The sequence below is a fragment of the Kogia breviceps genome, chromosome 12 (assembly GCF_026419965.1).
Source record: "Kogia breviceps isolate mKogBre1 chromosome 12, mKogBre1 haplotype 1, whole genome shotgun sequence".
In the NCBI taxonomy this organism is placed as follows: domain Eukaryota; kingdom Metazoa; phylum Chordata; class Mammalia; order Artiodactyla; family Physeteridae; genus Kogia; species Kogia breviceps.
In genome coordinates this window covers 41,991,834-42,015,771 of record NC_081321.1, presented here as the reverse complement: position 1 = coordinate 42,015,771, position 23,938 = coordinate 41,991,834, and the positions used below count along the sequence as shown (strand labels likewise).

At 50.5% G+C, this 23,938-nt stretch overlaps 2 protein-coding genes across 11 annotated transcripts in view; one reads left to right on the top strand and one right to left on the bottom strand.

Moving 5' to 3' along the window:
* ZNF740 (zinc finger protein 740) overlaps positions 1–23,938 on the bottom strand; it is a 28,594-nt gene that overhangs the window by 3,579 nt on the left and 1,077 nt on the right. The window contains exons 2-7 of one of the 9 annotated variants that reach the window (XM_059082134.2): positions 23,571–23,887; positions 21,206–21,355; positions 20,754–20,843; positions 20,042–20,165; positions 19,617–19,735; positions 17,861–17,920 (exon numbers count right to left, since the gene is read on the bottom strand). In XM_059082134.2, coding sequence (XP_058938117.1) covers positions 17,900–17,920; positions 19,617–19,735; positions 20,042–20,165; positions 20,754–20,843; positions 21,206–21,355; positions 23,571–23,579 — 513 coding nt within the window. In that variant the 5' untranslated portion in view covers positions 23,580–23,887 and the 3' untranslated portion in view covers positions 17,861–17,899. Of the gene's footprint in view, positions 1–15,350; positions 18,623–18,903; positions 19,058–19,616; positions 19,736–20,041; positions 20,166–20,753; positions 20,844–21,205; positions 21,356–23,370; positions 23,888–23,938 lie in introns of those variants that run through there. The other 8 variants (XM_059082130.2, XM_067009378.1, XM_067009379.1 and 5 more) reach the window with 8 other exon arrangements.
* On the top strand, positions 556–14,841 carry ITGB7 (integrin subunit beta 7). 2 transcript variants are annotated; one of them, XM_059082140.2, is made up of 15 exons: positions 556–632; positions 5,481–5,684; positions 7,760–7,961; positions 8,051–8,221; positions 9,137–9,378; positions 9,959–10,117; positions 10,429–10,524; positions 10,682–10,771; positions 11,757–11,909; positions 12,197–12,390; positions 12,734–12,957; positions 13,206–13,425; positions 13,559–13,767; positions 14,092–14,252; positions 14,531–14,841. In XM_059082140.2, the coding sequence occupies exons 2-15, from the start codon at positions 5,484–5,486 to the stop codon at positions 14,609–14,611; spliced, it is 2,403 nt and encodes an 800-aa protein (XP_058938123.1). In that variant the 5' UTR covers positions 556–632; positions 5,481–5,483; the 3' UTR covers positions 14,612–14,841. The 2 variants fall into 2 exon arrangements, with proteins under 2 accessions (XP_058938123.1, XP_066865469.1); XM_067009368.1 differs by lacking the exons at positions 556–632; positions 5,481–5,684 and adding an exon at positions 7,563–7,597.

The window sequence follows — 23,938 nt, the reverse complement described above, 5'->3', positions numbered from 1 at the left end:
GGGTCCCACTACTAGTAAGTGATAGAGCTAGGATTTGAACTTGGGCAGTTTGGCTCCAGAGCCCGTATAGTTAAGCACACACTGTAAGACAGTGGGCACCAGGTTTTCAGAATGAACAATAGTCACTAATTTCCCCCTCCGACAGTACTTATTGCCTCCATATTTCTTCCTTCCTGTCATGTTCCTATATGAGGAAATAGAACACCAATTTAGGAGGCAGGCAGACCTGGATTTAAACCCAGACCATCTAGTTGCTAACTATGTGACCTCAGGCAAAATACTTTGTACTTCTAAGCCTCTACATCTGTAAAATTAGGGGGCTGGAGGGAGGTTAACACCTATGTCATGAGGTTGCTGCTGTGAGAATGAATTGTAACATTATGATACACCCAGTACATAATAGGTGCTCAACAGATGAGCTTCCTTGCTTCTTTTTCCAGATCCCTGTATCATCAACTCCCTTGGCCCAATTTCATCCTTGTCTGCTCCACCTTCTCCTAGGTCAGTCACCCCCACCAGCCCCAAGTCTCCCCCACCCTGGGGTGTGTCACTTCCTCCTCTGCAGCCTCCCAGATCAGTACACAAAGGCTCTGCTACCACCGGAGGGAGGAAGGGCTGCTCCGCTCGCACCTGTGAGTACCAGGGCAGCAGCTCTCCTGCCTCCTTCTCCTACCCCCCCCAGGCCCCACCTGGTCCTAACCTCCTGGGAAAAGGGCTCTGACCTGAAGACACCCAGGGTTCAGCTGAGTCTTGAGAAAGGCTCTGAAGAGCTCTCTGCATTCCCAAGATCTCCTGTTCCTGTTCCCTCCTCCAGTCTCACAAGCCCTCCCTCCCCACCCACCCATTCCTCTTGTGTTGGTTTCCCAAGAGTGGGACTGGAGAGAGAAAAAGGAGGTAGGGGATGCATGAGTGCTATCATTTGCTTGCTGGCTATGTGTTACGGATTATGACGAGGTAAGGTTCTCCCAATATTACTCCCCAGCTGCCATCCCTGCTGCCTGATGCCTTGTGCTCGGCTCAGGCCTCCTCCCGGTTGGCACCTTGGCCACAGATCCCACACTCCTGGAAGACAGTGGCTCAGTTCTGTCCCCTCCTTGTGACTCTGAGTGGGCAGCAGAGGGTTCCTCCTGACTTGGGAGATCTGGATGGGTTGGGGAGATGCTCTCTTTCTCAGCTCCTCAGGGGGCAGTGGGGTACGTACTGGAGTCAGAATTAAGTCCAGGAAAATGGACAACCTCAGAGGGAGAGAAGCAAAGATACAGGAAGGCCAGAAGGAAAGAGAAAGGGGATCAGATAGAGCCCATTGGGGCTGGTGGGGAGAAGGCACAACTTTCCATGAAGATGGTGCCCGGGTTGGAGGGGGGGAAAGCAGCAAACAAAGCAAGAGGCCTGGCCTGTGTCAGTCCCTGCTCTGCTGTAGTTCACTGGGGGACCTTGGGCAAGTCACTCACCACTCTGGGATTCAGGTTTCCATCTGCAAAAAGAGGGGGTTGAAGTAGAAGATTTTGCCATTCTACGGTTAGGATCAGAGTGGGAAAGGAAGTTAAACAAAAAACTGTGAAGAAGTGGAGAAGAGAAAAGTAGCTGTGAGATGGAATCAGATTTCTGACTAGGAAGGGGAAACAGGAAGGGAGAGACAGATTAAGAGAAGCAGGTGGCAGGTCATGTATTCTGAGGAGGGGAGAAGGGGGTTGGGGAGGGGAGTCCAAGGGCCCCCTTTAGGGGAGATGAGTGACTCCTTTGAGCCCTCTGGGACTGTCCTATCCCGGGGGACAGTGTGGCCCAGAGCCCCACCTGTGAGAGATGAGTCAAAACTGGGCTCCCTGCTGCAGCATCCCCAGCCTCTCCGACCACAGGCGTGCAGAGCCAACGAGGCTGAGGTTACGCTGAGGCTGAGCCCTGGGCTAGCCTCTCACAGGAGGGTGGAGGCTCTGTTAAATATATATCTACTATGCCTGAGGTCACAGGTGGCGGGGAGCAGGACAGGGGTGGTCAGCAACTTGGCACCACACCCCTTTGCCACACCCCGTGCAGATCATCTGGTACTGAGTCTCGGCCCAGGCTGAGAAGGATGCAGATGCTTCCCGACAAGGAGTTAGCTGGCCTTTCAAATACACTGTTGATGGGGATGTGAACTGGCACAGCCCTTCAGGAGGTCATGTCAGTTATGTTGGCACTACTCACCAGTATTACAAATGATACCTATTTATTAACCCTACAAATCTTCTTCCAGGGGTTTATCCTACAACATGCACACATGTGAAATGATAAATCCATGAATTTTCACCGCAGTGTTGTTTATAATAGTGAACAATTAGAAACAACATAAATTCCCATTACAAGAGACTAAATACAACATGACATATCCATGCAATGGAAATCTATATAGCTGTAGAAATGAACAAGGGAGTTCTTTATTTTCTTGGGTGGCAGGAACACCAAGAAAACTAGTCTGACCGAGTAAGATGCAAAACTGGGTGTAAAGTATTCTAGCATTTGTTGAATTATATTGTTTGATTCTATCATTTGAAGAGTATATATGTGTTCATGTTAGTTTGTATATACACTAGAAGTCTCTAGAAAGATTATAGGCAACAAAAGATAATAATAAATGATGGTTATTTATTTGAAGTTAAATGTGGAAACTGGGGTGGATGGGGGCTAGGATTGGGAGATTTCTATCATCTTAACTTTTTGGTTTTTTAAATTGTGGTAAAATACACATCAAATTTATAATTTTAACCATTTTAATTGTACAATTCAGGGGCATTAAGTACATTCACAGTGTTGTGCAACTGTAACTGCTACCTAGTTCCAGAACTTTTTCTTCACTCCAAAAGAAAACTACCCATTAAGCAGTCACTCCCCATCCTCCCCTCCTCCCCAACCCCTGGCAAACACTAAGCTACTTTCTGTCTCTATGGAGTTGTCTAGGCGGGCTATTTCATATCAATGGAGTTGTACAATATGTGGTTGTTCATGACTGGCTTTGTTCATTTAACAATGTTTTCAAGGTTCATCAACGTTGTAGCATGTATCAGTACTTCATTCCTTTTTATGGCCAAATAATATTTCATTGTATGGACATACATTTTATTCATCCATTCATCAGGTGATGGGCATTTGGGTTGTTTCTACTTTTTAGCTACTGTGAATGGTACTGCGACGAACAGTATTGCACAAGTTTGTGTTTGTTTAAACACCCGTTTTCAATTCTTTTAGGGATATCCTTAGGGGTGGTATTGTCAAGTGCTAGGGTGATTCTGTGTTTTAACTTCTTCAAGAATCACCAAACTGTCTTCCACAGTTGTACCGTTTTACATTCCCACCAGCAATGTTTGAAGGCTCCATTTTCTCCACGTCCTCATCAACACTTATTTTCTATTATTTTTTTTTTGACTACAGCCATTCTAGTGGGTGTGAAGTGGTATCTGGCGGTTTTGATTTGCATTCCCCTGATGACTAATCATGTTGAGCATCTTTTTATCTGTTGTTAGTCACTTGTCTGTCTTCTTTAAAGCAACATCGAAGTCCTTTGCACATTTTAAAACTGGGTTGTTTTTCTCTTTGTTGTTGTTAAGAGTTCTTTTTTTTTTTTCTCTTTTTTTTCTTTATTTTTTCGGTACACGGGCCTCTCACTGTTGTGGCCTCTCCCGTTGCAGAGCACAGGCTCTGAACGCACAGGCCCAGCGGCCATGGCTCACGGGCCCAGCCGCTCCGCGGCACGTGGCATCTTCCCAGACCGGGGCACGAACCCACATCCCCTGCAATGGGCAGGTGGACTCTCAACCACTGCGCCACCAGGGAAGCCCGTTAGAGTTCTTTAATATGTTCTGGATACTTAACAGATCTGTGATTTGCAAATATTTTCTCCCATCCTGTGGCCTGTCTTATCACTCTTTTTTTTTTTTTTTGCGGTACACAGGCCTCTCACTGTTGTGGCCTCTCCCGTTGCGGAGCACAGGCTCAGCGACCATGGCTCACGGGCCTAGCCACTCCGCGGCATATGGGATCCTCCCGGACCGGGGCACGAACCCGTGTCCCCTGCATCGGCAGGCGGACTCTCAACCACTGCGCCACCAGGGAAGCCCTTATCACTCTCTTGATAGTGTCCTTTAATGCATAAAAGTTTTAAATTTTGATGAAGTCCAACTTATCTATTTTTTCCTTTGTTGCTTGTGCTTTTGATGTCATAGCTAAGAATCCATTGTCAAGTCCAAAATCATGATGATTTATCCCTATATTTTCTTCTAAGAGTTTCATAGTTTTAACAACTTAAACTTAGGTCTTTGGTCCATTTTCAGTTAATTTTTGTATATGTTGTGAGGTAGGAGTCCAACTTCATTCTTTTACATGTGGATATCCAGTCATCCCAGTACCATTTGTTGAAGACTATTCTTTCTGTATTGAATGGTTTGGCATCTTTGTTGAAAATCAGCTGACCATAAGGGATGGATTTATTTCTGAACTCTCAATTCTATTCCATTGATCTATTTGCCTATCCTTATGCCAATACCACACTGTCTTGATTACTGCGGCTTTGTAGTAAGTATTGAAAGTGAGAAGTGTGAGTCCTCCAACTTTTTTCTTTTTCAAGATTGTTTTGGCTATTCATGCAATTCCATGTGAATTTTAGGATCAGCTTTTCCATTTCTATAAAAACGGCCACTGGGATTTAACTTTTTGATTTTTGAAGCATGGTAATAAATTGACTATTCAAATTTTTAATCTAGATCCCCTTTGTGCAATGTACAGGAAAGAGAAGTTTTTATCAAACCTGGCCTGCCTTCCTCCATTATCCCAGACCTTTAGACAGTTCTTCTTATGGTCTGATCTTTATTCCTCTTGCTACCACGTCAGTCAGTTACAGCTGACCTTCCCTGCCTCTTTCACATACTCTCTCATCTGCTCCAGCTTTATTTCCTCTCATTCCTAATCCCCCTTATTTAGAGCCCCTGACCCTCTTCCTTCAGAATCCAAGGTTATGAATGCTAGAAGGGCTGTCAGATTATTTTTTCAACTCCCTTACTTTACGGTTGTGGAAACTAAGGCTCAGAGAGAAAATCTGACTTGACACCAGCCAGTGAGTGACTGAGGCAGGACCAGACCTGGTCCGTTTCCTGTTTGGTTCTCTTTACACTATAGCTTGGAATCTTGGTGAATAGACCTGTCTGCAGACCTTAGTGCCTCCAGGTCCACTCTCCAGACTCTTAGTTAGGCTATTTTGCCCAGTGAGGCCTCATGAAGCCTGCACGCAGGAGGGTTGGGTCTTTTCCAAGGCTCCTACCCTAGCCTGGGATCTGCCCCTTCCTGTCATTTTGAAGAAACTGCTGAATCCACAGGGGGAAGTGAAACTATGGGGAGAGATAAAGAGTTGGGGTAGAGTTTTGAGAGGGACAACCACAGGCTAAGTTTAGAGGGCTGAGAGCTTGGGGGCCCTCGCTGAGGACCCACATGTCCCCCTTTATATCCTATTACAGACCATGGTGGCTTTGTCAATGGTCCTTGTTTTCCTGCTGGCCCTGAGCAGAGGTGAAAGTGAACTGGACACCAAGATCTCATCCCCACAGGAGACCACCGAATGGGGGGATCCTGGGCTGTCCCTACCAGGGTCCTGCCAGCCAGCTCCCTCCTGTCAAAAGTGCATCCTCTCACACCCGAGCTGTGCATGGTGCAAGCAACTGGTAAAGATGGGCCTGTGGCCTTTGAACCAAGTGTATGTGTGTGTACAGCCTGGATATACGAGTGTGATTGTGTGGGTACATATGTGACTTTCTGGGTGCACTCTGTAGTTGTGTGTGTGACTGAGTTTGTGCACATAGGACTCCTGTCTGTGATTGTACGTGTGTGTATGTGTGTGTGCATGCACATGCACTCAAGGTTCCTGCGCATGTATGTTTATGTCTGTATCTGTGTATATGTGGAGAAGACTTGTGACCATAAATTTGGAGGAAGCATGTTCCTGCTGGAACTCATGCTTGTGTATAGGGAGAGGGATCTTTTGTGGGTGTACATGTGAGAAAGTGTATTTGTCAGCTTGGGCTGTCATAGCAAAATACCATAGACTAGGGGGCTTAAGCAACAGAAATTTATTTCTCACAGTTCTGGAGGATGTGAAATCCAAGATCAAGGTGGTAGCTGATTCAGTTCCTGGTGAGAACTCTCTTCCTGGCTTGCAGATGGGCTGCGGACAAGCCCTCTGGTGTCTCTTCTTATAGGGATCTAATCCCATCATGAGGGTTCTACCCTCATGACCTCATCTAACCCTAATTTCTTCTCAAAGGCCCCATCTCCAAATATCATCATGTTGGGGGTCAGTCCACTGCAGAAAGTATGTGGTTGGGTCTCTGGATCTGTGTTGGGGGTGGGGCATGTTCCTAGGTATGTAGCAGCCTGTGACTGGGATGGTAGAAATGAAGGAGCTGGAAGCCTGTGGGCTTTGGGGAAAAGGCCTGAGCTACCTAAGTGACAAGAAGGATGCTGGGGAGAGGGTGTCTCCCTGGCTGGTCAAACAAGACTGTTCTTTGTTTTTTAAAAATTTTTTTAGAAATTTTAATTAATTTATTTATTTTTGGCCATGCCATGCAGCATGGCATGTGGGATCTTAGCTCTCCGACCAGGGATCAAACCAGCACCACCCCCTTCCATTGGAAGCAGGGAGTCTTGACCACCAGGCAAGTCCCAGGCTGTTCATTTGTTTATGCCTTAAAGAGACAGGGCTCATGGTGTAGCAGAGCATGAGGGGGCGCCTGAACTGGAGGGTGGGGAAGAACTGTCTCTCTCACAGGAAGATGGAGAGTTAGATAAGAAATGAGGGCACACTCACTAGGAGGCAGAGCCACAAAACTGAGTGGGTCCAGGGGAAAGGCACATAGTGAATCTGGGAGGCCGGGAAGGGGAAGACTCAGAGACAGTGGGAGGCAGAGGCCAGAGGTGCCAGGCCAGAGGTGCCAGGCAGGGACTCTTGGGACAGCTGGGTATATGTCTGTCTCCTCCAATCCCCCGACCAGAGGCTGGCACCCGGGTGAACTGAGAAGCCACTCTAACCATTTCCTTCCCCTGTGGCTTCCCAGCCAGTGCCAGGGGTACCAGACACATTGAAGGGGAGCAGGGGGTTCTCTCCTGTCCCTATCCTTCCCCTTCCCAGGGACTGTGGGTCTCAGTCTGACCCCCTTCCCATTTTGGCCTGAGCATTCAGGGGAGGTTGGACTAGGAGGTCAGGCTCCTCCTTTTTTTTTTTTCTTTGCGGTATGCGACCTCTCCCCTTGCGGAGCACAGGCTCCGGACGCGCAGGCTCAGCGGCCATGGCTCACGGGCCCAGCCACTCCGCGGCACGTGGGATCTTCCCGGACCGGGGCACGAACCCGTGTCCCCTGCATCGGCAGGCGGACTCTCAACCACTGCGCCACCAGGGAAGCCCCAGGCTCTTCCTTTTTTAATGTCAGTGAGGTCCTTGATATCTTAACAGGAAGTCTGTGGCACTGGGGGAGTGGAGAGGTAGGGTATCTGGGGAAAGGGGGCATCCAGATAAGCGTAGGAGAAGGGGCGGTGCTGTAGGAAGTGGACTCTGACAAGGAAGAAAGGACGGCGTTCAAGGGTAGCTGTGGAAGGAAGGGAGGGGAGGGAATCGGGGTGGGGGGCCCACGAGTTGCCTGACAGGGGAGGGCTTGGAAGTGGCCAGGATGCCAGGGTGGTTCTGGGAGCAGGGCTGAGGGGTCCAGGGGACTAGGGTCCCGACGCGCCTCCCCTTGCGACACAGAACTTCACGGCGTCTGGGGAGGCGGAGGTGCGGCGCTGTGCCCTGCGAGAGGAGCTGCTGGCCCGGGGCTGCCCCCCGGGGGAGCTGGAGGAGCCCCGCGGCCAGCAGGAAGTGCTGCAGGACGAGCCGCTCAGCCAGGGCACCCGCGGTGAGGGGGCCACCCAGCTGGCACCGCAGCGGGTCCGGGTCATGCTGCGGCCGGGTGAGTTAGGGGGTGGTGGGCCGCCGGGCCCGGGGCTGGGCTGGGATTCCACCCCACCCCACCGACCTCCCCACTACCTCCACCCCCAGGAGAGCCCCAGCAGCTCCGGGTCCGCTTCCTTCGAGCCGAGGGATACCCTGTGGACCTGTACTACCTTATGGACCTGAGCTACTCCATGAAGGACGACCTGGAGCGCGTGCGCCAGCTTGGGCACGCGCTGCTGGTGAGGTTGCAGGAAGTCACCCACTCCGTGCGCATTGGTGAGTCCAGCGGAGCCCTGTCCCGCACCTGCCGGCCCTCTGCCTCTAACCAACCGCCAACCTAGCTTCGGCCAATGTCTAGGGCACACAAGGGCCCCACCTGCCCTCTCCCGTTTTTTTGTTCTTTTTCAAGAAAGTAAAGCAAGGGTTTACTTAAGTGAAAGTATGCCCTCAAGGGAAGAGCAGGGAGACTCAGGTGAGTAGCTGCCCTGAGTTTTTTTTGCCAGCCGGTTATGTGGGGGATAGAAATGAAGGGGCAGAATATTCACTGTGCCTTCTCCCGGTTTTTAACAGACCTGGCCAGGCCACGGGTTCCTAACATCTCTCCCCAGAGACATCTATCTTCTAGGTCAGAGCTACAGGGGGTTTGAGAGACTGTCCAGTAGGACTCCTCATTTTACTGGAAGGGTAACTGAGGCCTTGAGTTTGGAGACACTGTGTTCAGACAGCTCCCAGGGTCAGACAGTGCCCTAGATGCACCCACCTGGACACTGCCCTGATGCCACTTCTCAGGCCCGTGTCTCCAGGACAAGGTCTAAACGCCATTATCCCTGCTGTACATTCTGCACTCATCCCTCCCCTGTTCAAGATCCCCTCCTTCATCTTATGCTGCTGCTATACCGCACACCCATCCATTCTTCCCCAGCCTTAACCAACCCCCTGCCTGCCCACTGCTGTGCCCTCCTCATCTCCATCCTCCACTTCCCTGAACCTGTGCTCTTACCCCTTTGCCCCTGCTGGGTCCTGGGTCCCCGCCCTCTAGGAGCACCCTCTCCCATCACCTCCGCTATGACTGTCCCCTCTGCCCACCACTTCCCAGGGACTCCCCTCCTGAGTCCTCAGCAGTGCCCCCCAACCCACATCCTGCTGCTGTCCAGTGACTTCTGGCACTGCCTTCATGACCCCTCCTCCCAGGCTTTGGTTCCTTCGTGGACAAAATGGTGCTGCCCTTCGTGAGCACAGTGCCCTCCAAGCTTCGCCACCCCTGCCCCACCCGGCTGGAGCGCTGCCAGCCGCCCTTCAGCTTTCACCATGTGCTACCCCTCACCGGGGATGCTAAGGCCTTCGAACGGGAGGTGGGACGCCAGAGCGTGTCCGGCAACCTGGACTCGCCTGAAGGTGGCTTTGATGCCATTCTGCAGGCTGCCCTCTGCCAGGTGAGGGGGCGGGGAGGGGCCCTGAGTCTGAAGGGCTGCTTGGGGCCAAGATGGTCACCTATGGTTATGCAGTTCACAGTTCAAGGGGGTGGTCTTTGTATTATAGTCCCTGTAGTTTACATATCTATTTTGACAATTTGCGGGTGGGTTGGAGTAAAATGTCTTGAGGAAGAGGTGTCTCCCCCCCCCCTTTTTTTTTTGATGTGGACCATTTTTAAAGTCTTTATTGAATTTGTTACAATATTGCTACTGTTTTATGTTTTGGGTTGTTTGCCCACGAGGCATGTGGGTTCTTAGCTCCCCAACCAGGGATGGAACCTGCACCCCCCTGCATTGGAAGGCGAAGTCTTAACCACTGGACCGCCAGGGAAGTCCCGAGGCGTGTTTTTCTAATTCACAAGAAGGCCTCCACTAGCAGCAACTCTGTTTGAGGGGCTGGGGAGAAGCAGGGAGCTGGAGACAGGGGGTTGGACAAACTGACCAGAACAAGGCTGGCCAAATCCTTGCTCCTAGAGCAGGTAGGGCTGGCTCAAGGGCCATCCATGCCCAAGTGCACAGCCTACGCCCCACCCCATCCCAGGAGCAGATTGGCTGGAGAAATGTGTCCCGGCTACTGGTGTTCACTTCAGATGACACATTCCACACAGCTGGGGATGGCAAGCTGGGTGGCATTTTCATGCCCAGCGATGGGCACTGCCACTTGGACAGCAATGGCCTCTACAGTCGCAGCCCAGAGTTTGTGAGTCGCCACCCTCATCTGCCCCGCTCCATCAGAGCCATACCTCCTCTCCTCCCAGGAACCCACCCTCCAGCCTCACTGTCCTTACGGGTGATGACCACCCTGCCATCTTCCCCAGAAGTTCCTCCTTTCCATGTCCCCCCACTGTTCAGACAAACCCAAGTCACTCCACTCCTTGGCCCTTCCCTCCTTCTTGCCAAGCCTCCAGGGCTCTTCCAGCTGGTGGAACTCTGGATTTCCTGGGTGGAGGGCACCTTGCGTGTTGTGAGGGGGACTTGGGGCGCTCACGTTGTCCTGACTCCCTGCTCCAGGACTACCCCTCCGTGGGTCAGGTAGCCCAGGCCCTCTCTGCGGCAAACATCCAGCCCATCTTTGCTGTCACCGGTGCCACACTGCCTGTCTACCAGGTGAGAGTTGTCTGAATGACAAACCCTCCCACTCCCAGCCTTTCTCACTTCCCTCACAGGCCCATTCTCCTTCCCCCATATGCCCTCCTTCCAGACCCCAGAAGCTTATTTCCCTAGAGCTGTGACCCACCATTTCCCTCAACTCCTCACATCGCAGGAGCTGAGTAAGCTGATTCCCAAGTCCGCAGTGGGGGAGCTGAGTGAGGACTCCAGCAATGTGGTACAGCTCATCATGGAAGCTTATAATGTGAGGGGCCAGCGTGGGGGGAGGGGGAGGGTGGGCACTGGGGAAAGATGGAAAGGGACCCTCAGGTGCGGTGGTAGAACTAAAAGGGGACGATCACTTCTTGTGTAACACTCCACAGCTCCTACCTACAGTTTGCATGTGGCTGTCATTACTAGCTCATTCACTCAGTCACTCTTGCATTCATAAACCTTAAGTGCCTCATTTGTGCAGAGCACGGAGCCCTGCTCTGGGCAAGACTGAGCTTTTATTTCATGCCAAGCACCGTCCTGAGTACACACACTGTTTGCTGTCTCATTTATCCCACTAAAATCCCTGCTTGGAAACTAGTGTTCCAATTTTATCGATGGGGATACAGACACAGGGAGGCTAAGTGACTTGCCCAAGGTCACAGAGATAACAGATGGAATGGCTGGCACTTGTCCCCCAGTCAGTCTGTATATAAAGAATGTGACATCTGGAGACTGCCTTCACTAAGCTTATAAATAATTTGGAGATATTCTTCACAGGAACCATACAATTTTACAGGTAGAAGGAACCATAAAAATTTATGTTTCTTGGGTTTAGGTCTTAACCTCTGCAACTAGACTGTAGCGTTCTCGATAACAGGGACCATGTTCTAAACCCATGGCAAGAGAATTTGAGACAATATCAAATTTCCCAGGACACACCAGTTATGTGTCCTGACCTGGGGTTTGAAAAACATAGCCACTTCACATTTACAGTGCTGGCCAGCCCCTGACCCCCCGCAGGCCTTCGCTGCAGCTGCACTGAAATGCTGTTTTAGAAGCCTCTGGATTCTGTGTTCTCACTCAAGGTTATCACAGGTCCTTCCTGCAGAAACTCCTCCTGACTGGGCAGAATGGAAGGAGTCCCCAGGTGGGCTGAGGGCGGGCTTCTGGCAGGATTTGGAACAGCTGGAGAGGGCATGAGGTGGAGTTGGAGTCCTGCCTTCACATGGTTACTCTCTCTTTCTCCCTTTCCACAGAGCCTATCATCCACTGTGACCCTTGAACATGATCGCTCTCTACTCCCTCCTGGGGTCCACATCTCTTACGATTCTCAGTGTGGGGGTCCTGAGAAGAGACAGCATGAGGCTGGTGACAGGGGCCAGTGCAACCACGTCCGAATCAATCAGACAGTGAGGAGGAAGGGCATGGGGGGTGGGAGTGGGAAATTGAGCAGGCAGGGAGAGATGGAGGACAGGCCCAGGAAGCAAAGCAAAAAGCATGGGGTAGCCTTCCACCCATCCTTTCTGAGGAGCTTTAACGAGCAGCCCCCTCAAGAGTGTTTTTAGGAGATGGGTGTTAGCACCACCCTACCCCTTCATTTACTACGAAGTAGGATGATCAGTGTGTTTGGTGTGTGTCCGTGCACATACAGGAGCGCACATGATCTTAGTTTGATTTCTGCCTGCCCCGTCTTCAGGTGAATTTTTTGGTTACTCTCCAAGCTACCCACTGCCTCCCAGAGCCCCATCTGCTGAGGTTCCGAGCCCGTGGCTTCTCAGAGGAGCTGACTGTGGAGTTGCAAACACTGTGTGACTGTAACTGCAGTGACACCCAGCTCCAGGCTCCTCACTGCAGTGACGGCCAGGGGCACCTACAATGCGGGGTGTGCAGGTAAGGGCCTGCTGCTTCCCTTCACCTATATGGCTCCCCTGTATTCCTCCTCCCTTGCCTTCCCTCCTCCCATTGGCGTCCCTAGACATCTTTTTCATAGACATCCCAAGACTCCACCCTGATTTTCACCTCCTGAAACTTCTCAGAAATGCCAAACCCTCCCCTCCACCAGAACTCCCCCCCCAATACTCCTTGGTGCTCCATTATATTCTGGCCTCCTGTCAGCCGCTGGTGGCTCTCCAACTATCTTGAGATCTTGGGTTTAGAGGATTCTGGGAAAGGCAGGTCAAGGCATGGTCAAAATCTATGACTCCCCTTTCCCTCCCCTGCCTTCCCCTCCCAGCTGTGTCCCTGGCCACCTAGGTCGACTTTGTGAGTGCTCTGAGGCTGAGCTGTCCTCCCTGGATCTGGAATCTGGGTGCCGAGCCCCCAATGGCACAGGGCCCCTGTGCAGTGGGAGGGGACGGTGCCAGTGTGGACGCTGCACCTGCAGCGGACAGAGCTCTGGACGTCTGTGCGAATGTGATGATGCCAGCTGTGAGCGACATGAGGGAATCCTCTGTGGAGGTACCTGGAGACTTTGGGGAGAAGGACGGGGTCAGAGTGGCTTCCCCAAGGGTGTTTAGGTGCTGGGAACTTCTCTGCACTAAAGGGAGGAATCAAAGATTCTGGTGTAGGAGTTGGAGGGTATCCAGCACCCTTGAGAGGGAACTGGATGCACAGCAACAGGTCAGCCCTAGGCAGCCTGTGGTGGCATGTGGTGTCCAATGCCTGTGGGGAGTATGACTGTCACCCTGCGTGTGGCTCTGCCTCAGGCTTTGGCCGCTGCCAATGTGGAGTTTGTCACTGTCATGCCAATCGCACGGGCAGAGCATGCGAATGCAGCGGGGACACAGACAACTGTGTCAGTCCCGAGGGCGGGCTGTGCAATGGGCAAGGATACTGCAACTGCAACCGCTGCCAGTGCTTGGACGGCTATTACGGTGCCCTATGTGATCAGTGCTCAGGCTGCAAGACACCATGCGAGAGACACAGGTGAGCCCTCAGGCCTTGTGCCTTGGGAACAGGGGCACAGGGCTCATTGAGCCCCTCCCACCCACCTGCTCTTTCTGCATGTGGTTTGTGTGACCTCTGTCCAGCTGGTAACTTACTGGTACCTGCTGGACAGGGACTGCGCAGAGTGTGGCGCCTTTGGGACTGGTCCTCTGGCCATGAATTGCAGCCTGGCATGTGCCCATGCCAACGTGACTCTGGCTTTGAACCCTATCCTGGATGATGGCTGGTGCAAAGAGAGGACCCACGACAACCAGCTCTTCTTCTTCCTGGCAGAGGATGAAGCCGGAGGCAGGGTCATGCTGAGAGTGAGACCCCTGGAAAGTAAGTGGGCAGGGATGCTGTGGACATGCCAGACGGGGCCCTGGAAGTTTAATGGGTAGGGCCTCAGAACTCTGGAGGTAAAGACAATGGGAAATCAGGCTGGGGGTTGAAGCAGAGCTAATGAATCCAGGCAAAAGTGCAGGTGCTGGACTAAACGGACAAGGCTAAGGCCCTGAGCACTGGGATAACCTTGGACCCTGTGGAGGTTCCCTGTTTTCAATGACAGGCGGGCCTGCGGAGGCTGGATGAGGCTGGACACACTGTGGGTAACTGGTGATCAATTCGTAGGCCCTGGCCCCCAGAAGTCTCGTTTCTTTCCCATAGAGGGGTCAGACCACACCCAAATCATCGTGCTGGGCTGTGTGGGGGGCATCGTGGTAGTGGGACTGGGATTGGTCCTGGCTTACCGGCTCTCAGTGGAAATCTATGACCGCCGAGAATACTGTCGTTTTGAAAAGGAGCAGCAGCAGCTCAAGTGGAAGCAGGTGAGGCTGCCCCCTACCCCACTGGGTGAGGTTTTCCTTGCTTCCTCTGGTTAGGTGGGCTTCGCTTTCTGCTTCACCGCCTCCCCCTCCACCCTGACTCATTCTACTTAGCTGCCTCCCCGCTGGCCTAGCCCTCCTCTGTGGGCTTACTCTGGTTCCTCTGTTAATTTCCATCAGCTCTTGGGGTCCTCCTGCTCCAGTTCTAGGCTGGCCTCTTAGGACTAGATAAAATCGGAGTCCTGGGACTTTTCCTCATCATTTCCAACTTCTTTCCCCAGGACAACAATCCTCTCTACAAGAGCGCCATCACAACCACTGTCAACCCCTGCTTTCAAGAGGCAGGAAGCGCCCCTCTCTGAAGTGGGGAGGGACACTCACTGCAGGGCTCTTCTCTGGGACGGAGGGAATTGGGGCATGGGGTCTCTCAGTCAGCAGCTTGGTAGGGGGCTAATCCACTGCTGAGTGGTCACCCATACTTCATTCTCAGAGTGACACCCGAGAGGACTACCTTCTGCGGCAACCTTGCTTCCCTACCTCAGAAGTGGGGGCCACCCCCCCACATATACAATAAAGAGTCTTACCTCAGAGCACACCTGTCAGTTTGCTTTACCCCAAGGCCAGAGCAGGTTGTGGAGCCTGGGCCTCAGGAAAGCTCTTGTGCACCACTCGTGCCGCCTGAGGGCAAGGAGAGGTCCCCAAACTTAAAAGTGCAGAACAGACTGCACAGTAGGGTGGCCTGGGGAGCGGCCACAGCGGGCTGGGTGGGCTAGTGAATCCTCAAGTAATGCTGACGTAGGAGGCCTACAGACACGCTTGGAGAGACACTGCCTTTGCTGGTGTCTGGCCTCATTCTGTCCTGCTGTGCATGTTTTTTTTCCTTATTCTGAACTGACATCCTGTATTTATCCTACTTGTTGCTCTCTGCAAAGGGGAGCTTACAGGGTGCTGGAAGTCGTGGGGTGGTTGGTTACACTTGGTGGAAAAAAAGAAAACTACTTTGGCCCCAGTGAAAAAGCTTCTCCCAAGGATATTCTTCCCAAAGAGGACATAGTATGTACAAAAGCCCCATTTTCTTTTTATTTAAATATCCTAAATATATCACGAAGGAACATACACTGCACTTTAATGGTAAAAAGATACAAGTTTATAACATTTTATAAAAACTACCATTTAAAAGTGATCTTGTTCATTTGATATTCCCCTCCCCCAATAGCAAAATAAGTATATTTAAAAAAAAAAAAAAAGAGGATGGAGAGGAAAGGTAGGGTAGGAGGGATTAAGATAAAAGCCCCAGGGCCACATAGAGGCAAAGAACATCTGGGGAGAGGGTTAAAAGTTGTGGCGGACTCCACACCTCATTTAACCCTCCAATGTCAAGCCATGGGGGCACAATCAGTAGCTAAGTGATGACAAGAGGCTATTGGGGGAGTGGACGGAAAAGACTTGGGGTGCTGGGAAGGGCAGGGCTGGTGGGACCTGGTACAGGAGCCCACCTAGGAACTGGCTCTACTCTTTCCCAGGTCCCTGAATCCCATGTCCTGGTCTCTGAGAGCTGGCCCTATCTCCCTCTCCCTTCACTCCAGACACACCTGAGGCGGCTTTCCAGTGCTAGACCCCACCCAGCAGTGGGGTGGAACATTGGGCCCAGGAGCCTTTGCAGCGGTCTTGGTCTGTGATTTCCCTGGGGTGTAAGTGGAACTCCTGGGTTCCCTGGGCGCTAAATCACTCCTTTGGCCTCTCAGCTCCTCTCTCCTCACACATCCACGGCCCCAGAACATCAGCACCTGGACAACTGAGCTAACCACCTGCTCCTGTGTTTCCCCTCATCCAGTCCTCGGGAGGAGTGGTTCTGGTATGGCTCTTTGCACATTCGCTTAGAAGTTCCCTCTCTCCCGCCCACCCAGGCAGGAAGCCAAAGTCTGCAGAGGGCCAGGGCACATCTGGACCTAAACACACATTCGCACACTCAGGGGCACAGATCACTCGTGTGATTCTCTCCACACATACCCCAACTCACCCCAACCATAAACAGATTAGCCGCAGGTGACAGGAAGCAAAGCCTCCCACTTTCAAAAGCGTGTTTGGAAGGACAGAATTTTCTAAATGTATCCTAGACAAATCCCAGCCCCCAGCAGAGCCCTCTAACAGGGAGGGGGCTAGCTCACATGCAGAAAGATGCCCTACTTGTAGGGACCAAGGGCAGGTCCAAGGACTCGCGGTCTAGTTTCTGGACCACATTAAATGGGAGTGCCAGCACAGAACTAGAAGAGCACAAGTAGCAAACACATTCCCCAGCGTCTCCCCCACAGGATCTCAGATGCTGTCAGGGAAGATCTAAAGGGTGCCACACCTCCTTTCTTTTTCCCTGAAATCCTCACACCTCAGAAGTATGGAGACCCCCACCCCGCCATTTCCTCCAGAACAGGTAACAGCCAGGAGTCTGCTGCTGCTACTGCCTACATTTTTCTGGTAAGTGAAATCACTTCCTGGAGATTGCCATCTCAAATCCCCACTGACAGCTTGGTCAGGTTCACCAAGTCAAGTCTCCATGATTCTTCCATAATTACTCACCCCTCCTCCCCACAGGTCAGGGCAGGCCACAACCTTGGAGTCAACCAAACCCCAGAACCTCCCATAAGGATCCTTTCCTTAGCAAGAAGAAAGAGGGTTTTTACTTCACTTTAGAAAATTCATATTCACAAGCCCTTGTTTCGGTTAGAAACATCCTAACCACCAGTCTGTTGAATCAATCTTAAAAAACCCCTCCGAAACAAAGCCCTCCAGGCCCCTAAGTTGAGTTCTTCAGCTTCTCTTGGGACCTCAAGCACCCTTCAGATTTGTTGTGGGGTGGGGAGGTGGTCAGGAGAGGCTGTTTTATGCTCATCCTCCCCTGAGCTGAGGGCTAGAGAAGGGTTTGGCTCAATAATATGCCATCTCCAAGCACACAAAAACACTCACATACCACACACACACACACACCCACACACCCCTGATCGCTTTTTTGGGGGTGGACAGGGTGGTGGGGTCGGAGCAGAAAGGAGCAAAGAGTACAATTAAGAGTAAAACCTACGTTAGGTTTCCTCCTCAGTTTTTTCTCCGCAGCATCCCCACCCACTGCAGTTCTTGGTTGGGTAGGGACGGCCATCATGAAGGAAGCCAAGACCTTATTCTTTGGGACTGAAGGCCAGACCCCTATCTCCTCTACCTGAATACAGTGATAGGACTTGGGCAGGGAGAAGAGCTCACACTGCTCAACAGTCATGTGAGGGGACACCAAATTCCTTTCGTTTCTTCAACAGCTGTTACCCAACTTGGGGCTAGTCTTGGGTTGCTCCTAAGAGGGCACAACGAGAGAGAACCCACTTTGACATCCATGATTTCCTGCTCAACATCTGTCTGGCTTAGGAGTCAATATCAGCGAGGTAGCCAAAAACTATCTCCAAGACCAACTGCCCAAAGAGAGAAAGGAAAGGGGCTTCACGGGCCACTCTCACCCAAGTTTCCTCCAGAAGGCACTTGAGCTGACCCCATTAGGTACCAGTGTGGCATGGGCCATTACACAGCCATGGCCACAACTCTTGCTCTTCCCCGAAGGAAATGAGAGGTACCTGTCCACTCTTCTTGGATCCAGCCCTTGTCTGCTCCTGTCACTGTTCTTCCTTTTGTCCCTACAGTGTATAAGGAGACCAAAGTAAGCTCAGCTGCCATCCCTGATCCTATTCTCCTTCAAACAGGAGATGAGGTACAGGGCTGTGGAACATTGAGGATCAACTGCAACTAAAAACTCAATTTTGGGGGAGGGCTGGACCAGCCACAGTCCCTACTTTGACTAGGACTCTATAGCTCCATATTACCTGTTTCCACAGTGCACCTGCTGAAATTGTTTTTGGATAAACAAAAACAATAACAGACCAAACAAATCCCTCTCCCCGATCTTTTCCACTTCAGCTGCCAGCTGGAGTCCAAGGTTGTGGGAGCCACACTTCAGTCTTGGTCCTGTACCTTTAGTCCCCACCTATGACCTCAGACAAGGGTCCAGGGACTAGCTTCCCTACCCAGGAATGCTGAAGGAACTTCCCCGAGATACTCATAGTCTCAGATTATTTACAGAGCTGAAGCTCTGGGGCCCGCTGTCCCCGATGCACTCTTCTGGTCTCCTGGGTCCACTCCTCCAGGAGGGGGACAGGTACAGACGGGGTGGTGGTGGGACCATCAGACCAGAGGGGTGCGCTCTTCGGTAGAATCTTCTGATCACTCCCACCACCCGGGGCCCCTTGCGCCTATAGAGAAAACTGCCCGTCGGAAGTCTTGGACTGGCACCCTTGGCACATCCGTTTGTGTCTGAGTAATCGATCTGTCCGAGAAAAACACTGAGAAGAAAGGGAGGGTTAAGTGCCTGAGAGGAGAAACTCAGTTACTATTGGCTAGCGCTGCCTTCCCCACAAGGGAGAGGCACACATCCCATTCTATACCCCCTTGGCACATACACAGACGGCATGAGTGCACAGTGGTTAAGAACGCAAGCTCTTAAGTCTCAATTCTGGCCTAGTGCTTAGTAGCCGTGAGACCTCGGGCAAGTTATCTAACAGCCCTGAATCTGTACACTCATCTGTAAAATGGGGCTAAAGGTACCTACTCACAGAGTGGCTGCTTCATTTATCACATATTTATTGAGTATCTATCTCAAGGCAGGTACAGTTCTTGGGGCTGAGGACAGAGTGGAGAACCAGAGGGACAAGGTCTCTGCCTCCTGGAGCTTTCATTCTAGTGTTTTGCAGATTCAACCTAAGAGCACGGAGCAAAGCCTGAGACCCAGCAAAGCAACCAGGAAGTGTTAGTTGTTATCGTTTCTCATCTCTTGTTCTTGTCTTATTTTGGTCCTGGCTCTTACATTCTCTACAGATCAGATATTGACCTCCCAGGGCAGAGATTTTATCTCTTCCTCCAAAGTGCACCTGCTCTGAAGTTCGATTCAGTTTGTCCCTTGTCCCGGATCTGCTGTGTCCTTGGGAAACTCAACCTCTCTAAATCTCAATTTCCCCATGGGTGAAATCAGGACAACACAGCTTCCTCACGGAGTTAATGTGAAGGTTAAACAAAGTAATTTCAAATACGCTCTCACAGTGCCTAGCACAGAGTAAGTACCCAAGAAACGCTATTATTATTATTACAATTATTCTAATGGCCTCTACCCATGATCAGCTGCATAAGGTCAGGGAGATATACATCACCCTGAGGTACTAACTCTATCATGGCAAGGAATGCTAGGTGGCCCCTTGTCAGGCAGGGGGGAATGGTGGCAAGCCCTGGTTCTTAGGGAAGAAAGTTTGTCTGTGGGCGTGAATGGATGACACGTGAGCTTACCTGATGACACCGTTCACACTGGTAAGGCTTTTCCCCACTGTGTACACGCTTGTGACGCTCCAGGTGGTACTTCTGGATGAAGCGCATATCACAAATGTCACACTCAAATGGCTTCTCACCTGGCCCAGGTGGAGAGAGAAGCGAACATCAGGAGGTATACACGGAAGGGACCTCATTCCAGGTATTTTCCCAGAAATCTTTAACTTTTAGTAATGTACAGACACCTAATGGGGCAGGGTCCCCAAACTGCTGGTCTCAGTGACACTAGATACATACAATCTCTCCGCTTCGTTCACTTACTTTCCTTCTCTATTAGTAAGTATTTCTAAGATTCACTCCTTAAAATAAACCCAACAAGAGCTACACACAAATATAACACAAACTATGGACTATTCTCCCCCTTTGAATGTGAGCAAGAGACTTACCAGTATGAATAAGGATGTGCCTCTTGAGGTGGTAACTGCTCCTAAAGGCTCCAAAGCAGTGTTCACAAACAAAATTTTTGGGAATCTTTACTTGAAAAGAACCATTTTGTTCCACTACCACCACCTGGGGGCAAGAGTCAGGTATGTCATGAGGCTATCCCTCCGCCCCCTTCTTGCCCCCATTCTGCTCTGGGTCTATTTCCAACTGCTGGACAAAGTAACCTCTCTGATGCTGTCATCTCCCATATTCCTTAGAGTTAAAAGACCTTCTAAGGAAGGAGGTAGGGTAGGCAAGCTATCTGCTGTGTCAAACCCAACACTCTTGAATTGACCTGAGGGGGAGTCTGCCTGCCCCTTTGCCACAGAATTTCATGCTCCCCTGACCTTCCTTCCCTTACCAAGGACGTTTCAGAGAGGGCAGAGATCAATTACCAAAGTGGTCTCTGGATGGAATCAGGGTGACACACTCACTGGCTATGAGGGAGCAAAACATCTAGGGAGAGCTCCGGGTTGAGCCAGAGAGGGAAGAAAGAGGACTGCCCTATTCTGGACAGTTGTTAAACTGTCCTTTTCTTACCTGCCTTTTCCTTTTCTTTTTTTTTGGCCGTGCTGCATGGCTTGTGGAATCTTAAGACTCTGACCAGGGACTGCCTTCGGCAGTGAAAGCACCCAGTCCTAACCACTGGACCGCTGGGAATTCCCCATTACCTGCCTTTTTAACAGTCTTTTTTGAATGAGACGCCTCAGCCAAGCTGTCATCGTCTTTGCGGCTCCGGGACTTATCGCTGTCTTTTCGGTGGCTCTTTGAATACAAATCAAATCTAAATTCATAGTCCATCTCAGAACGCAAGACAGGAGGCCAAAAAGCTGCTTTGAGACAACTTATAAATGAGAGTAAATCACGTGCCCCAAAGGTTTAGAGAAAGTACGCATTCATTTCCTCTCCAAGTACCCTGGTTTTAAGGAGCTGTTGTACAGAAAAGATCTTCCTTTTCTGTACCCTTTTCTGTATCCTCTAAAATACCCACATTCATTCATTCCCCAGCTGGATCCCCTTTCCCACTTCCCTAAATAGAAGCACTAAGGAATCAAAGCTGGGCATCTTCTGGCAGAGAGCTCGGGCCACCCGACCCCCAGGTGCCGCAATGGACTCAAGTGCTGTACCTGACTCGAGCACCTCAGCATATCAGGGCTACCTGCCCGCTCTCCATTCTCGGCCTGCTTGCTGGCAATCTGGCTCAGCATCATCTTCTTGCTGGCTGCAGTGGGAACCAAACTCACACCTGCTAGGCCTTCACAAGCCAGGAGACTTGCCTAAGTTGAAAGGAGATGAGGTGTCAGGTCACCTGGCAGGGCAGGGCAAAAACAGACTGCCAACTTCTATAGAACTACCTTTCACACCCAGCTACTAACATGCTGCTTCTCTCTAGGGAGCGTCCCTCCTCACCACAAAACCCTGCTTCCTTCAAGAGTCCTCCCTAACTCATCTCACCAGGAACTACTCACTTTGTCATCTGTCAGCATTTAGATACAGACCAAGTGAATAATCAAATGTCACGGACACTTCTGTCATTAGCACTGTGCTGGGTAAAGCGTGTGTCTATGTATTACTTTGAAGTATTTCTAAGCCTTGTGTGTGGGCATGAGGGTCTCTCCTGTTGACCCACTGACACGGGAGATTTCTAGGGGAACTTCCTTCTTCCTCTCTTGATGACACTCAGCTTCACAGAGCCCATTTATGATTGGCAGACCTCACTGGTGGCAAATGTACATTCTATTGGGTCCTACAAACATGTTTATCAGTAAAGTTAGATTAATTTCTCCCTTTAGATTTTAAAATCCCTAGATGTTGCCAATTATAACAGATATAAAAATTAAAACACTTGGAAGGATTTTGGAGTTGAATATACAATTTCTCTCCCCCACCCTGGCCCACCATTTATATGTGTGCATATCCATATTTTTTCACATTGCCTGCTATACATGCAGTTTAAAAACGACTTAAGCGGGCTTCCCTAGTGGCGCAGTGGTTGAGAGTCCGCCTGCCGATGCAGAGGACACGGGTTCGTTCCCCAGTCCGAGAAGACCCCACATGCCGCGGAGCGGCTGGGTCAGAGCCATGGCCGCTGAGCCTGTGCATCCAGAGCCTGTGCGTCCAGAGCCTGTGCTCCGCAACGGGAAAGGCCACAACAGTGAGAGGCCCACGTACCACAAAAAATAATAATAATAATAAAATAAAATTAAAATTAAAAAAAAAAAAAGACTTAAGCAAGAGTGAAAATGATGCTGTGAGGTGGGCTGCAAACAAAGGAAGAAGAAACTGAAGGGTTCCTATTCTGCATGGAAAGGAGGAAGCTATGCATGCAGCTGGAAGAAAGCCAATTATACTGTAATCAGGCTGCCATCCTGGTGAGACTGGTAGGGGAGGGTCCCTGGAAGGAAGCTGGGAACAGCTCTGGGGTTGCCTGCACATAGCTTTTCTACCCAGATAACTACAATAACCTATCAAGTCATCCTGTTTCTCCAATCCATCCTGTATCCCTGCAATGACAATTACCTTCCAAATACACTGATGTGACGTCACTCTGCTGCTTAACATTCTTCAGAGAGTTCCCATTCCTTACAGAATAAAGACTAATCCCTCAGCAAGGCATAAAAGGCCCTTCAGTCAACTCTGCTTGTTTCTCCAGGAAACAACTCCCTTACCCTAAGGTTCCCATCTATCACTATCTACCATATTCCTCTAACCAAGCCCCACTTAAATCCTTTCCTCCTTAACTAGCAAACTACGTGCAGTACTCCTAACATCATCACATCCTTCCATGTCTCTAAGCCTCTGCCCATGCAGTTCTCCTTGTCTGAATGCCCTGTTCTGCTTGTTTACCTAGCAAAATCCTACGCATCCTTCCAGCTTCAACTTTTTTCATCCAAGCAGAAGGATCATTCCTTCTTCTTCAGTGTATATACCTCTATCACTGCACATTCCTTCAATCAACAGATTCACTATGTCTCTACTACTAGCCAGCCACTAGGCAAGGTGTTGTGAATATAAAGATAAACAATAGAGTGTCTCTTCATCTCCCCCGGCCCCAACCCAACTAGCCTGAAAACTTGCTGGGGACAGGGACAATTTTATTCATCTTTGTATTCCCAATACAATGCCTTGCATGTAACAGGAACTCACTAAATTCCTGTTGAAAAAAACAAATGAAGCATTCACCAGACTGTTCGCTCCCTCATGCCCCTCAGCAGTTAATGTACCAAGTGTAAACTGAGTACATGTTGCTTTGCAAATGTCCCATCAGGGCCTGTGATGCAGTATAGCCTACCTCCTTCATTTGACTGGAAGCTCCCTGAAGGCAGGGGCTGTGGCCTGTCTCCTTTCCTTCCTCTAGATCTCCCCCTGGTGCTTAATACAGAGCTTCACTCACTGGGTTGGTCAATATGTTGACTAAGGCAGCATTCAAGAGTGAAATTGCAAACACGCTTCCCAGTGATCTTGAAGGAGGAGGACTCGAGAGCTTTTTACCTGAGCCATGCTGATTTCTCACTTAATGCAACCCAAAAGTTCAGGAGTTTCTCGATCCACCTTTCCTTAAGACACTGTTGTTTGAAGAACTGTCACCAAATCACTGTAACAACTCCTTCGTGTCCCTTCAGTCCTGCTGCCATACTGAACTGCCTTTGTCTTCAAACAGAACTTAGTGTCCTCCAAAAGGAAGAAAGATGTTCCAAGAATCCCTGGTCTCTGCCTGGCTCCTGCCTACTGTCTGAAGAAAAAGAGTCTTCCAGTCTTGGTTTTCCAGCTGAATTCTCTGGATGAAGTTCACGATCTGTTTCAGAAACCTGAAACCAGAAAGGGAAACGGGGCTGTTAGGTTCAACATCCTCAGGCCAT